Source organism: Anabas testudineus, chromosome 18 (genome assembly GCF_900324465.2).
Source record: "Anabas testudineus chromosome 18, fAnaTes1.2, whole genome shotgun sequence".
Taxonomy (NCBI): domain Eukaryota; kingdom Metazoa; phylum Chordata; class Actinopteri; order Anabantiformes; family Anabantidae; genus Anabas; species Anabas testudineus.
The window spans coordinates 24506324-24522875 of record NC_046627.1 but is presented as its reverse complement, the minus strand read 5'-3'; the positions used below and the strand labels follow the sequence as shown (position 1 = coordinate 24522875).

General features: G+C 42.3%; 1 protein-coding gene across 1 annotated transcript in view; it reads right to left on the bottom strand.

The window, feature by feature from the left end:
- Positions 1 to 14479, bottom strand: part of LOC113157727 (dachshund homolog 2-like) — a 78404-nt gene extending 63925 nt beyond the window's left edge. Inside the window, exon 1 of the mRNA XM_026353348.1 lies at positions 13562 to 14479. Within this exon, the coding sequence (XP_026209133.1) occupies positions 13562 to 14235 (674 nt within the window). The 5' untranslated portion in view covers positions 14236 to 14479. The remainder of the gene's footprint in view (positions 1 to 13561) is intronic.
- Positions 14480 to 16552: the final 2073 nt, after the last annotated feature.

Sequence of the window (16552 nt, the reverse complement as noted above, 5' to 3'; positions counted from 1 at the left end):
AAGTAAATTGATTTTTATTACTTTCAGTCTTTGAATCAATGGTTTGTGTCACTTTGAATTAGCACTGCTGCTCGTAGCTTAACTACTATCAGCCAGGAAGCTGGTGTGTCAAATATGTTTAAGATTTTGTACATTTGATTGAGTTTTAGAGTAGGTCAGGTTAGAGATCGTCGGATAACGTCTACATTCATTTAGACTGAACCAGTGTTTACAATGCAAACTTAAATGCTGCCCATTTATATAGAGAACATTACTAATAGAAAACATTTGACACTCGTTAATAATTGAATTAAAGTCACAGGAGTTTTTGAAATACATGCCTAATCAATCTGAATTTAGGGGAATGTTAAATAATAAAATCATTTAGGGCATAGCACTCCTTTAACTATTATCTGACAGGGAGATCTGATACATTCAGGTTTTAGATTTTGATAGATTAGAATTGGTGGTTTGAATCAGTAAGTTTAATGTCATCCTTTATTTGATTAAAATATGTTTAATCTACTTAGAAACTGCAGAGCACATTTTATTTGCTTCTATATATGAGTTTTTTATTTTATAGTAAGGTGGGCAATATAGCCTAAAAATTATATCACAATATTTCGAGGCAATTTGTAATAGTACTCTTAATAAAGCTATAGAATGTCTTTTCATTTCATTTACATGCAATTAAATAAGCAGGTTACTTAGAGGACGCAGCTCTCTGGAGTAGTCGGCAGCACGCTGGCTGCAGAGCGACAGTGCAGGAGTAGAGAGTAACAGAGACTAGACACACAACACGTACCGTCTGAATCAAAGAAATCCACGGTGGAAAGCTACTTATTGAGACTTCTACGTGGTCATTTTCAGTCACTTTATGTCAGTTTGACTGGAAAACCAGATGGAGCTACACTGTAACAGTCTCTCCGTCCTTCGCGCTCCCTGCTTCGCTGCTCTCACTCTCGCACATTGGGCTAATGTTGGGCTATAATATGGCACACCTCTATTTTATATATTGAAAAAAAAGCACTAACTAAATACTATTACTAAAAATAAAAACGCCAAACTGTAGTATGTTTAAAATTAAGCGATTCAGTTAGCTTATCTGCTAGCTCTAAAAGAAGTAGCCTAACGTAGCCTAACAGATTTATCAAACCATTAGTCAATTGTGATTTAATTATTTCACAACTAGTATTAAGCTGTTAAACTGTTGATATAACTGAATGAAAATGAGCTAAGTTAAGTGATTAAATCCATCACATAATGCGATTCGGTTTAGCACTGACACCTGTGAGTAAAACATCTTTCCGAAGAAATTCAAGCTTTAAAACTGACATGAAAGCAACGTTTATTTTAATTCCACAGCTGAAAAGGCTAAACTAATACTGTTTAGAAAAGTAGACCATTTACTAAAGCAGCCACCGTCATAAGTAAAGCTTGGTTAATGAGCGAACAGCATGTTGGTCTTTGTGTGTGACTGCACTATATTTCACTGTGCTTTTATGTTACACTGTGTGGTTTTATTGGTCTGACTGTGCTTTTATCTTAGGCTGCAGGATGTAATTTTACTACTTGCTGCAGTTTAATTTTACTTTATTATAATCCTGCGGGCTATTCACATGTTTTTCATATGTATGTAGTCTGTAAGTCAAATTACGTACAGTGGACAGTGAAATAAGGTGCCTACTGAGAATCTGATAACAATGAATTTAACCTTTTTAGACACGTTTTGTACTTTATAATCTGTATTTTACCTTGTCTGATGAGTGATGTACAGTAAAGAGGGCAAAGGTCACACATGGTGTCTAAACAAAACAAGTGTTTCCAATTTAGCATGTTGGTCAAAACCATATTTATCAATTCATTCTAAATGTCTATTCAGGCTCTACTTTAGCTTCAATGACTGATGTTTCTTCTACATTTTAGTAAGGTACACCTGGAAATTACCTGCATTTTAATCGAGACCTTTTACTATTCATTTCAAATTAAGGATATAATTAATTAACGTGTCAATGTGAAACAGAGAGGAGACAGACAGAAAGTGGGACATGTGATAAGACAAATATCCAGACAAATAAAGCAGATTTCTTACAGGGAACTTCATTTTTCTACCTTTGTCAGTAAAAATTTGTGACTTTGATGAGATGCTAAAACAACACCCCTTCCATCCATCCACACCTCTTTTTCCCCTCTACCTGTCTCTCTCCCCTATAAAAGGTGGTTTGTGATGATTTATTGGTGACACCAATATGTCAAACTTAGAAAGGGAAAAAAATGAGGTGAAAAGACGGAGAAGAAAATAGAAACAAGAATAAAAGCAGGGGGAATGGGGGGAAAAAAAGCAAAAAGAAACAGATAAAGCGAGAGAAAAGAAAAGACGTGCAAACCAAGACCAGCTTCACCAGTTGCACTGACACAAGCCTGGACACCCACCACACACACACACACACACACACGCTGCTGGATTTTTTTTTTTTTTTTTTTGACAGCGAAGCATGTGTTGTTGCATTGTTTCCTTTGAGTAGAAAATTACAGTGGACCGGATTGCTTCAATGACAAGCTATCAAAACGACAGCACGTCTGTCTGCACACACACACAGCATGTAGTAGACTATCACATGTACACAAGTTAACATGTAAATGCATTTAGACTTAAATGTGCCATATTCATGCTGAATGACAACGTTTTCAGATATTCACATTAAAACTCCCGGCTGTGAACTATTTTTAACCACTAAATCTAATAAACGTACAAATCCTATTTATGCCAATCTGTTTTTTTTCTAACTTTGGGGTTTGTTGAGGTATTTTTTGATGTTACCGTGAATTAGAGCAAGAGAATAAATGCACTTTACTGCTTCCACGATCCCCGAAAAATAAATGTATTTAATATACAGTAGATCTTTACAGCTATGGTCGCAGGTGTTACGCTAAAACCTTTTAGCAGGCTTTCGACACATGCTGTACCGAGTGAAATGTGAATGAATAACACCTCCTATGTTTATTCACTGTTGGGAAAAGCAGAGCAGGAAACGTGGTAAATACATAAACTTGTGATTCTGACACCATCTTTACCATTTGAGTCATAACTGTGGAAGCAACTCTGTCCTGTTGAAGGAGACAGCATTTACACTCTCTGAATTTTAAATGCAGCAGACAATAAGCTTCATCAAAGGATAAAGTTATTACCTGAAGTGATGCACTTGTCATATTCTTATGATTATTTGTTGTAACTTCATTTTTTTTATTGACCAGAATCTCTTTATATGTAAACAATAGGAGAAACAACAGGAGTTTGGGAAGTTGGCACTCGACTGAATCGCTAACGTGTTTGTTTTCTCACACACAAAGACACACACACTCCCACGCCGGTAGAATGATGAGAACTTCTTCGTCCATAAACGTCTCAGTCAGTTTAACCACTGTTATTATTCTAATCATGATGACATGTTTTTAAATGGATTATTATACGTTTTCATTAATAACACGCTGTCTGGGAAGGATTTTTGACGCGCGGGGTGGCGCTGACGGGAGCACACACACACACACACACACACACGCAGAGACAAACACACACAGCCACACACATGCATAAAAACTGGAAAAAAAGGGGGGAATATGTGCAAGAATAAGAAAAAGTACGACTTTTAAGATTTTAAGAAAACGACACACACAAACACACACTTGCATGCTCCTGACATGTTTTCACACTGCTAATTACAAATTACACAAAGTTAAAGTTTTTGTTAATAACAAGCTGTCTGGGAAGTTTCTGCATGACAAGGACACTGGTGGGCGACACACACACACACACACACACACACACACACACACACACACACACTGTATATACATGTATGCTCTTGTCATGTTTTTAATTGATTTCAGCTATAATTATTTTTGTAATAACACACTGTCCCTCTCTCTCTCTCTCATCTGTACATCCTGGCATTTTAAAAATGGATGATAATTACATTTTTTTCCTGTTTTTATTAATAACATGTTGTCTGTAGAAGAGCACACATACACAAACACACACTCACACACACTTGTCATCTCCCTGCTGCCCTGTCTTTACCCTCTCTCCGCTCCTCCTCACTGTCCTCCTTTTATCTCCTCTTTCGCCTCTGACCTCCTCCTCTTCTCTCTCTCTCTCTCTTTGATATTGCAGTTTGCGGATGCCGCTCGCTCTAAACTGTAAATCTGTCGCTTGATTCTCTTTTTTCTATCTCGCTCTCTCTCTCTCACACACACACACACACACACTCACACACACATCTGACAAGCTGTCACAATAAATAGAGAGATAAGACCAGGTGGAGGGAGGAGAGAGAGGGAGAGAGAGACAGAGAGAGAGAGATGGGTAAATAACAAGGAAATTGAATAAAAGCAGGATGGAAGGAGGGGAAAAGTGAAAGGAGCAAATGAGCTAGAGTGGAAAGTAGATGAGAAAAAAGGGAAAAAGAAAAGAGGAGGATAAGGAGGGAGACGACCAGAACAGAGAGACCAACAGCTAAAAAGGGGAATGAAAGAAGGAAAGACACGGAAACAAAAGAGGAGAAGTTTGACAAATGGACAAAAATGTTGGAAATGAGGGAAAAAAAAGAAGTGTGTGATTAAAAGAAAAATAGAAAAACTATCAGATCACATCAAGAAGGACCCGGGTCTGAATCCACGGGTCGATCGGACGCTTTTCTGCGTGGGTTCTCTCCGGGTACTCCACCTTCCTCCCACCTCCAAGGACATGTTATGTTATTGGTGACTCTAAAATTCCCAGAGGTGTAAATGTGAATGGGTGTCTGTCTCTATATGTCAGCCCTGTGGTAGACTTGTAAACTGTCCAGGGTGTACCCTACCTCCAGCACAATGAAAGCTGGGATAAGCTCCAGCATTCCTGCGACCCTTCAGAGGACAAGCGGTTAAGATCATGGATGGATGGATGAATTGAAACAGAGAGGGCCGGAGAGGATGAACTAAAAAATGAGGAGAGAGAAAGACAGGAGAAGGCAAAAACAAAGAAATGAAGAGAGGGGGGAGAAAATGAGGACAGAAAGATAGAAAATGGACAGATGGACCAATGAGATGAGAGGGAGAAAAGGAGGGAGGAAGAGGCAAAGAGGACAAGTAAAGGAAGGAGGAATTGATGGACAAAACAGAGAGGAGAGGAAAAGATGAAGATGAAATTACAAAAAAAGGCAAAAGAAACAGGGACAGGGTGGAAAAGAATGAACGAAAGGAGGGGCAGAAAAAAAGACGTAAAGCGAGTCTGGTAATAGATGAAGATGAGAAAGTAAAGAGAGAACAAAGGATTCAGAAAGGAGAAGAAGAAAGACGGGAGAGGAGGGACAAAAGGTGAAGGAGAGACAGGAAGAGACAAAAAGGAGGAGGATGGAAGGAGGGGAGCAACGAAGAGGAGAGAAGATGAAGAAGAATGGAGAAGAAAAATGGATGAAGGATAGATGAGGACATGAGCCAGGAAGATTAGGAAAAGAAGAGGAGGTGGAAAAATATAAAGAACAAATGAACAGAAAAAAAGGAAGAGAGTAAAAGAGGAAGGGAAAGACAAAGAGGTGAGGAGAGGATGAAAAAAGATGAGAAGATGAGGCGAGGCGGCGTTTAGAAAGTTCAACAAATTCAAGAAAAGTTGTGGTAGAAACAGGAAAAGAAGCTAAAACGCAGGAGGAGGAGAAAAACGAGGAGGGAATTAAAAGAAGAGAAAGAAACGAGGGGAAACTGGGGAAGGAGAAAAGAGGGAAGGAGTGATGGAGAGATTACCTGGTGAACGAGTGAAAAAGCTGTTGTGACACTCCCTAATGCGATTTCTAAACCAATCTGCTAAGTGCACCTAAGAGACCACGCATGTGTGTGTGTGTGTGTGTGTGTGTGTGTGTGTGTGTGTGTGTGTGTGTGTGTGTGTGTTCACAGGCATCAAATAATCTTGTTGCAGACAACACCCTACCTACCCACCCTCCTTCTTCTCCTCCTCTCTCACATGCACAGCTTGACGCACATCCACACTAAACCAGATGGATCTTAAAAAAAAAAAAAAAAAACATACACAGTAAAGGTCAATTCCTACTTTCTGCATCCGATTATCTGCTGGGGTTATGTGTGGTGGACGTGTGTGAGGGTCCGGACACACTCTGTGTGCATGTGCTGGATAAGTAAACCTGATCCCTGCGTTATATCAGCGTCCTTGACAGTGTTCTTGTGAAGCAGTTCGCAATCCTGTTTTATGTTTGCCACTTTTTTTTTCATATTGTTCAGACAAATACAACAAAACAAAGCAGCGTCGTTTCTCACTGTTGCTGCTGCCACGTGTTGTAGCGCCGAGCGCACCTCCACGCGCGGAGCGAATAGACGTGTGCAGTGCGAGTACGAATCCGTCAGAAGGCAAGCAGGAGGTGCGAACCGACCTTTCTCCGCCGCGGTGGTGAAACTCCCTGCTGTTCATAAATGAACAAAACACTTCGAACGCACAATGTAAGCCACTACCTGGTGAACGTAGTGGAGAATTTGGCAGCTGAGGAGCCAGAGAGTTTCCTCATCAAACATGCTTTCAAACAGACCCAACCTGACGCATTGATATAAGAGCTGTGACAGATTCAACACTCCCATGTGCAGTCCGGGGTGGTATTCTGCTTTTCCCTTTTGGAAGATGAATACAGACTACCGCCACATGTTGGCACAGACCGTTATTTCCTAGTGTCACTTTTTGGCGCAGACGAGTCTTAGTCACCTCTTGTTCTTTTCTGCTGGCTCGTCCTGTCACCGCCCTTCGACCTGCAGCCTGACTTGTGTACTAACAACAGTTAAACACTGTATACTGTCGTCAGTCACATCTGGATCTCAGAGGACTGTCCCATTCAAACTTAGCCACCTCCAGCTGTTTCCAATGCAAAGAGAAACAACGATAACTGATATAATTAATCATTTATCCACTTCCCAAATTTCCATTTGCTGTCTGTCTGTCAGCTGTATTCTCAATGTGTAGTAGATTTGCTAAACTGATGATGACAGATAGCTGGACAGCACTGAATGGAGAGTTAACTGTGTCACTGCTTTTTACTACTGGCACTACAGTGTGAATAGAAAGATCTTTAAAAAAGAAAATGATCTTTTAAATATACGCGTGTGCTTTCGTTTAGCCCGTTTTAAGGTTCAGTTCTTTCCTTGCTCTCTCTCCGCCTGTCGTTGTTAAAGTATCTCACTCCTCCATTTGGAGACTCTCTCAAAAGTTGGACACTGAAACAGCTTTTGTGAAACATTATCTATCTCCCAACACACACGACCTGCCTCTCCCCTCTTGCTGTTTTGTTCAGTCCACACCCACACACACACACACACACACACACACACACACACAGGCAGGGGGAGAGGATCAGTTCTTTTCCGTGGTGACAGAGGGTCATATTTCTTGCTTTGATCTTCACCTCTCTCTCTCTCTCTCTCTCTCGCGCTCTGTGTGTGTGTGTGTGTGTGTGTGTGATCCTTCACTCTCTTCTATCTGTTTTCATCCAGAAAACAGAAAGAGAGAGAGCGCATCTTCCCTCTGTCTCTCGCCCTGGCTGGTTGGTAGGTTGGTAAGTGAAGCATGAAACCGCCTCCTCTGCCCCTGAGACACAGAGACACAGCCACCAAGTTGCTGAATAGAAGATGTTTTAAGAATTAGACTGTACACAGGATGTGAGGAACCTACTCATTTTACATCAGACGCGTTTCCTATACAGTAACTCAGCTGAGATTAAGACTGGAAAACTGCTTTTAATAGCTATTAGTGTGGATTTTAATGATGTTAAAGTGTACAGACATGTCTAATCGTCCTGTTTTTTTACTAATTCTTACTACTACTAGTGTTTTAATCTGTACAGAAGTCCAGCGGACTGCCTGTTTGTGCTGAGTGTTAGAAGAAAACAGCTTTCCCCAAATTTCCAGTTGAGATCTGGCACCTTTTCAGATTCAATTTTCAGAAATACTATTACTATAAACATTTATGTCAATTACTAAGGATATCCAAACCTTTTTTTTTTCGGAGTATCTGCTGCTCCCAAGCTTGATCCGTTACCTGTATTTTCTTTAATGCTGATTACATTTTTATCTGACACATTGAAATTGGAGATCCAGCCTAAATAACTGATATTAAATTCATTTTTAAAAAAACGTTTAACCAACGTGATACAGTAATCTGCTGGAGAGGAGACGTATAACTTTGTTAGTTCTGTTGGAACTACACACTTTTTGTACAGCAGTGTTAGACTAGATGCTTCTTCTTCACTGGCAACCTCTCGGGTACTGGGTATTCGCAGGTAACTCGCAATGAATACATCAATGTGTGACAGCTGACGAAATGATTCCTATTAAAACATGGGTACAAACTGTTTGTGGGTGCGCGTTTGATAAACTAGCTAAAGTTGAATTGTGGTCTGTCATGAAGCTACTCACACTTTCAATTCATGACGACCACGACAGCAATCGTTAGAATCAGCTCAGGACATTTGTGACAGTTCCTTCATTTCTGCCACTGGTGAAACAACAAACCATGTTTTCTATATAAATTCCAAACCTTGACGGTTCCTGAGAATCTATGACCAATTGATTTGATCAGGGTTTAGGTGGCTGTGTGGCTGTGAACACACACACACACACCACCACTACCACCACCACACTGCAGCGAGGTGACCTCAGCTCCCTGCCGGCCAACGCTTTAACCTTTATCAATTAACCAACAGCGCAAAGCGGAGCTGAAACCAGACACACGTGCTCGCACAAACCACGACGGGACGCACGCACGCCAACAGAAACAATACGCACGAGCATCTGCAAGGCGCACACGACATGGACAGCGCACACACAGATACGGGAGTTTGTGAACACTACCGCAGACTCACACACACACAGATGTAACCTGACCCAGTGTGACAACTGATAGCTCTGTTTGTGCTTGCTAGACAGTCCCTCTCTCTCTCACACACACACACAAATACCTCAGCTAGGAGGCTAAACAACTATGTTTAAGCGTGTGTGTGTGTGTGTGTGTGTGTGTGTGTGTGTGTTTTACAAACCACTGTGCTCCATTAAAAGAACTTAATGCTCCATGTAAAAGAATGAAAAACACCACACTGATGAAAGGAGTTCACGCTGAGCGTCTGTGGACATTATTCTGCGAGTGTGTGCGCAGGGCTGCAATGCTTCAGCAAACCAAAACGACTTTGCTCCCCCTGCGTTACAGACAATACGACCTCCATCACTGGTACGTGTCTGTGTGTGTGTGTGTGTGTGTGTGTGTGTGTGTGTGTGTGTGTGTGTGTGCGCATCACTGTTCCTTCCTGCGTGTGTGGGTTCTAACAGGCTGTCGTGATAAGGAGAGCCCAGAATAACACTCCAACATCAGCAACCCTCCCTTCTGTCACTCACTATCGATTCTCTCTCCCCCTCTCTCCCTCACACACACACACACACACACACACACACACACACACACACACACACACACACACACACTAGTTTCTATAGTTTTGAGGACCCTGACCCTAAACTCTAACTAATTCAAAGGGCTCTTTGTAATCATGAGGACTGGTCAAAATCCAGTGGTTCCTAACTAATATTTGTCCACACAACCATAGAAAAACACACACACACACACACATACACAACGAAGAAGGTGTAAAGGAAACATAATACACTAGTGTCTCTTGTGCTTTGACCAAAACAGCTCAGCAGTTTGATAAAAATCATCTGCAGCACAGAATGGCTTAATCATGTTTATGCAAAAAGGCAACAGGAAATAGGTCAGCTTTGTCCACCTTTTTTTGGTGTAAAGTATCCTACAAAAAAAAAAAAAAAAAAAAGAGAGTCCCACTCTAGCACAATAAGACGTAAGGCCCCAGTAGACCTGACATACTGTCTAGTGCTTGCCAGATCATCCACCACAGCATTTGAAACGACCTTTGCAACAGTAGAACTGGAAAAGAAACAAAAACCCAGTGACTGAATGTGAGAGCAGTGTTTTCATTCATCGCAAAACGTCTCCCATCACATTTTATAGCCAAATGTCTCATTAGGAACGTCTTTGACACCAAAAACGGACGAACCATTATACGAGCAGTAAGAGCAAATTTTTATTTAGCTTTAATTCTGAATTTTAAACTATGACATTGGTGAAGTGTAAAAAGTTTTATTTAAAAAAATCAGCTGGACAAACCTGAACTCCATCCTCGTCTCTCTCTCTCTTATACAGAAATGAAAAACAATTTCAACATTTTCTACACTTTTTGCTTAAGTGCAAAGATCTTTGATTTCATTTCCACCTACAGCAGGCTGTGTGGGAAACTCCTCACTTTGCACAGCGCACATTAGTTCTCATTTTTGTTGTTGTTGTTGTGCTCACTTTCACTAACTAAAAGAAACAGGACACATAAATTGACCCATAATGTATCAACTGAGGGACAAGGTGAGGATTATATAGGTGGTCATTACTTTAATATAAACACACGGTTACTAAGAAGACAAAGTATGCAGAAGCCCAGTTGGAGGGTGTTTTCTATTTTTTTAGATCATTTAATTTTTCCTTTCTTTTCCCAGAGAATAATGCTGAGAGTGAGAGAGAGAGAGAGAGAGAGAGAGCATTGGAGAGGGTGAGAGAAAAGATAGGCATTAGAGGAATGTCAATATGATTGGAGCGAGAGGAGTGTGTGTTCACTGAGCGTTCAACAACAATAGCTCTCCAGCCGTGTTGTTCCATGCGCATTCACATGATCCATTATTACCCCTGACATGTACCGCTGTGTGTGTGAGTGAGAGAGAGAGAGAGAGAGAGAGAGGGAGAGTGAGAGAAGGAGAGAGAGAGAGAGAGAGAGAGAGAAGACAGGGTGATTGAGATGAAGAGACAGGAGAGAGGTGAAAGACAGGGAACAAGAAGATGAGACAGAAATACACTACTCTGCGAGTGTGCGTTTATAGAAAGGGAACAGAAAGGGATAAGATAGAGAGAGAAAGAGTGATAAAAGTCTGAGACAGTGGAAGTAAAAAGTGGGAATAGACACCAAAGAGACAAGAAGAGAGCAGGGGGAGTGAGTCCTGCTCTTCAGAAACAGGGAGGGGAGAAAACATTTCATGCTTAATGAACTATAGTTTAGTGTGTGTGTGTGTGTGTGGTCACTCCCCAACCATCCAGCGACGCCACAGCAACACAATACACTGTTAATAATTAGCCGATACTCAACAACTGCCACCTACAACTGTCTATTTTTCTACCGCTTCCATCTTTCAGCAAACACAAAAACAACCACAGTGAAAGCTCGAGTTTAGGGTGAGGATGACGTCCGGTGTTCCCACTGCAGTCCTGAAGGGAGTTTCCACAAATAATTCAGAGCGCTTCAATCAACCTAAACACGTCCCTCCTGTCGACTTTCGATTGCAACTGTTGTGTCAAACTAATTTGTGTAAACACACGAGCGCACTCACACATAGATAGAAAACCATTCCCGCTCCTTCACCTACTGCTTTGCACCGTTAAACGGATGCCAAATTAGCCATCGCCACTTCCTGTTTGCAGCGTGCCCCTACACGAGGAGCCAAGCATCAGTAGATTACTCTGATAGTGAAGAACACTTTAAAATGTGTGGATTCACAAGGAAGTTTTGGAGTTTTCATGAGACCTGTTATTCTTGGACGAGACTCATTCGTCGTGGTCTGTGTTTAAATTCTGACTAATCCAAATCTGAAGCTAATAATCTTGTAATCCTGTAATCTTGTTTCAGGTTGTTTGCGCTTTTTCAGCTTTTAACATTAATCTAAAATAAGACACCGTCGTTAAGCTTTATCAACACTGATAAAACTGAATTGAAAATTGACATAAATTAATTTGACCTCATCTGACTGATCAAACATTTTGTAGCTGATGTGCTTTTAAACCAGCATAAAGATATGGTGACGTTAATGGTAAGGCTTTTACATAAAAATGCAGCCCCATGTATTTTTAAAATATTTTGGAAAGATCAGCTCCTAAAAAACTAACCAAAACAACACAAGCACCATTTCTGAACTCCTTTTTCTATCATGTCTCGATTTTGAACATGTAATCTGGAACACTTAGGAAATTTGAGATAAACTCACAAATTTATTTTTATTTATTTCAGAGCAGTTTTGGGAAAGATTGAGACGACTGCTGTCTGTTGCAGAACTGATCTTAATTTACGTTCTGGTTCCAAAATAGTCATGAAAACTGAATTAAACCATTAAACTTTCATCTCTGCTGCACAAGGAAACAAAAAGTAATGATATTCACAGCTTAGATGTGTGACGATAAGATGTTGCGCGCCCCCCCCCCCTCCCCACTCCTCACAACGTTCTGGTATATTTTCAAGGGGCGTGAGTGTGTGTGTGTGTGTGTGCGTGCACAAGTTTGAAAATGGTGATGATCCAAATCTGACGCACAGGACGTAACTTTTGATTTGAAAGGTCAAAGCACTCGGCAAGAGGGAACCGTGTGAACAAGCAGATGACAGGTAGATGTACAGACACACACACACACACACACACACACACGACCATTATACATAACAGGCATTAAACACACAATCTGTAAGACGTCTGTTTACACACAAACACACATTAATGCTGCATGTGTCCAACACACACACACACACTCCACGTTTCCATTAAAATGTGCAACGCCCTCTCACACACCACTCACACATTTACATTAACACCAGCAAACTATATAAAGACATAAAGTCATATATTACTTTTCCATAACTAAAGTCAACAGAACAAAGCGGCCGGTTGTTTAGCAGCTGTGTGCTTTCATTGTACTAAAACACCGAACTGCTGAAACGTGTGAGTGTGTGTCAGCTCACGTAACAACACGCACATACACAGCACGCTCTTCCATAAAGCTCTAAAAGTGATAGAGTAAAAGCTCCATACAACACACAGGTGAAATAGGGCAGAGAGATGATGGCAGAACAGGAAGTGAAGAACTATCAGAGATACACACATCACAATATTTCTATCAAGTTGATGCAGATAGAATGAAAAATCCCAGGAGAATTATTACAGGCTCATAATATTAACGTGCCATAATGTTGTTAATGATGACCAAGACAATTACAGGACTCTCCTACGTGTGTTTAAGCAAACTGAGATTCTCTGTGGAGCTCATATACAAAGAACATCTGACACAAGTGAACACAGAGGTAGAATATTTTATACATATATATATAAATAATATAGACTGATGCTGAACAATCAAACTGAACAAGCCTGCAGTAGAATTAAACACTGACACAGTGCAGCTGAAAGATTCAACATGATGAGAGATCAACACAGTGCAACTTATTGTTACTGTGGCTGAAACACACCTGAGATGTTGGAGCCAGAGATAGTTTCTATTCAAATCGAGGCAATCGAATAGAAATGAAGCCAGGGTGACATCAATATATGTACAAAGACCTGGAGACTAAGTTGTTCAAATCCTTTCAAACTCTAAACACACCGGAAAGTTGTGGAGGACATTAGAGCGATGCCGACTCGCTGAGGTGAGATGGTAAAGATACTAAAAGTGCCTCAAGTGTCCACTGACCTGGCGCTGGTGCAGTCCTGGTACAGAGTCTCGAAGTCCTTCCTGGAGATGAGCTTGCAGCGGTTCACGCCGGGCTGGATGGCGCCGAGCCCCCGCAGGACGCGCACCTGCTCCACGGTGCACACCACCGGCGTGATGTCCAGCCTCTTCAACTTGGTGTAGACGGTGTGCAGCCCGCCCACCAGGTGCTTCAGGAAGAGGTCGAACACCTGCGGGAGGCAGATGAGCTCCTGGCCGTCCACGTTGAAGCTGGCCACCTTCACGCCGTGCACCTCCACCAGTTTGCATTCGCTGCACAAACCCGGACTGGACGAAGTCAGCGCCAGACCTGGGGAGCCGGGGGTTAGACCGGCCGAGGGGAGCGAGCCGAGCCCACCAAGGGAAGCGGCACTTCCTCCGGACACAAGCGGGGCGGCGCCGCCGCCGTTGCCCATGCCGGCCAGTGCGCTCCCGGGTCCGGGCAGGAAAGCGCTGAGCATGCTGCTGGTGAGCCGCAGAGTCGGGGACAGGGAGTGCGAGTGCGAGTGCGAGTTGGAGTTGGTGTGCGCCGGACTGGAGGTCCCGGTGGACGCGACGGAGGTGTGGAGCCCGTCCGGAGCCGCGCGGTAGAGCGCGGCCGCAGTTGGGGCACCGGAGCCCGTCGAGAGGAGCGGAGGGGATCCGGGCAGCGACATGAAGGTGATGGTGGAAGAAGTGGAGAGTGGTGGAGGCGCGCACACACTCTCCTTCTGTCTCTCCTCTTCACACACACTCACACACTTTCTTCTTTCTCTTGGCAGTTGAGAAAACACTTTCGACTATTTTCCTCTCACTTCTTCTTCTTGTTCTTCTTCTCTGCTCCTAATTCTCCTCCTCTCTCTCCTCTTTCTATCCAGAGTGAACGCTCTTATGGTGTTATCCGTGCGTGGAAACGGACTGTCCGATCTGTGCGTAAAAGCAACTGGATCAGACTCCAGGTCAGCCCTCGTCCTGGTCCCGCCTCGTTCATGCAAGACTGGGGGCCAAGTGGACCAATCACAGAATACTGCTTGCGGGACTGAGGACGTGATTGGCGAGAAAAGAGGGGGCGGACTTCAATACACCCCATTGATGTGTGTTGGAGTGTGTGTGTGTGTGTGTGTGTGTGTGTGTGTGTGTGTGTGTGTGTGTCGGGGGGTCAGATCTCTCGTTTTACTGTTTCTTAAACTTTCTCACGAGCACTTTGATTCGCCAACGGGAAGTTTTTATTTTTCTTCTTCATTTTTTTTTTTTCTTAATAAAACATCACAGCCCCTTCTCTGGAGCGCGTGCGCGCGCCCCTGTATTTTATGTGCGTCCAGTTGTGACTCACATGCGAGCTCTGGTGGCGAGACACCACTCACAGCGCAAACTGACCACTGAGCAGTGAACCAGTGGTCATCAGGCTGCAGGTAGAGGGAGTTCAGGAGAGGGTCTGGAGAGAGGAAGGGAGAGATACTTCTAGAGGACTGATCGATGGATGAAAAACTCTGAACACAGAGAGTGAAAGAAAAGCATGAGGGAAGGAAGTAAGGAAATAAGAAGTGAAGTAGGAAAGAGGAAAAACTAAATGACACGTGGTGATAATTTATACCACAAAAGAAGAAGATACGGATTAAAAGAGAAAAGACTAGAAAATAATAGTAAAAGAGGTCAGTGTGTAGCACCAGAGAGAATTAATTAGTGTGTGTGTGTGTGTGTGTGTGTGTGTGTGTGTGTGAGCAGTGAAATGGGATTGACTGGTGTGGATTACAGACAGACAGGGTTTTACAATCCCATGTAATCTCATTACACTGAGAAACCCTGACTGAATGAGAGAGAAGACAGAGAAAGACAGACGGAGTGAAAAAGAGGACGAGACAGGAGGAAGGGGGGGGGGGCACGTTGTCAAGATACCACAATGTTAAGATGAGTTTTGTTCGTGTAAAGATTTGGCTCCAGGTTTATCGGTGATGCCGTGTCCAGATGTTCAGTGATTATTTCTTTACATATTGTTTTTAACTGGTTGTTATGGAGCTGGAGCGATTGTCCCAGACTGTGTCAGTTGTCCAGTGTTTGTAGTTTTCAACTAATTGTTAGACATGTAATTACATGTCATTTAACATGTTCCACTGATTATGTTTGCAACAAGCTGCTGTTTCAAGGTGAATGAAGAAGGGAAAATGTGTGAAGAGGATAAAAAGCATCGCTTGTAATGTAAGAAAGAACTTTATTGTCAGAGCAGCGTTTTTCACTTTGAGCCTTTCTTTGTAAAACCCTCATTCCTAAAAAAACTAAAGGACACAACTACAAATACAATTCAGGTTTTGTGGCCAACACAATCATATTGTGATGATGTTCTCATGTCATCAATTCTCAACAGGGGGAGGTTGGACTGATAGACGATGTACTGTATAATGTGCACAACTCCACGTTCAGTGTATGAACGATAAAAGTGCTACTTTCTAAATTTCACACGAAGGTGACTGAGTGACTTTTGAGTATTTGGTGGACATGCATTTCAGGTGCAAATGACCATAAGATATTTGACACTAATCTGTCTGTGTCTCCTATCTGTCACTGCAATCATAAAAATATCTTTCAGGGATTGATGGAAAGAGAAAGTACAAATGCTCAGGTGAAAGGAGGAAGGAAGGGTCAAGGATAAAAGGTGGGACAGAGGAAACAATTTGTAAATGCAAAGTAAAAAAGAAAAAGATGGGAAGAACAGAAAGATAAAGAGAGAGTCAAAGAGACTCATGAGCAATAATTTGTCTCTCCGGACTAATAATGATCAAACTGAAGCTGGACTCAGAAAGAAAGACAGAGAGGGAGACAGAGAGAGATGAGCTCTTAGTGGAGGTGAATATCTCTCTACGGGGTTATAATGACCGGTATGAACTTGGAGGTGGACTTTGGGATGAAGAAAGCAAGAAGGAGAGGAAGAGGAGCAAACTCAAAGAGGGAGAGAGGAGGAAGAGGTGACAGAAGGACAGCGGGAGAGACGACGGCAGA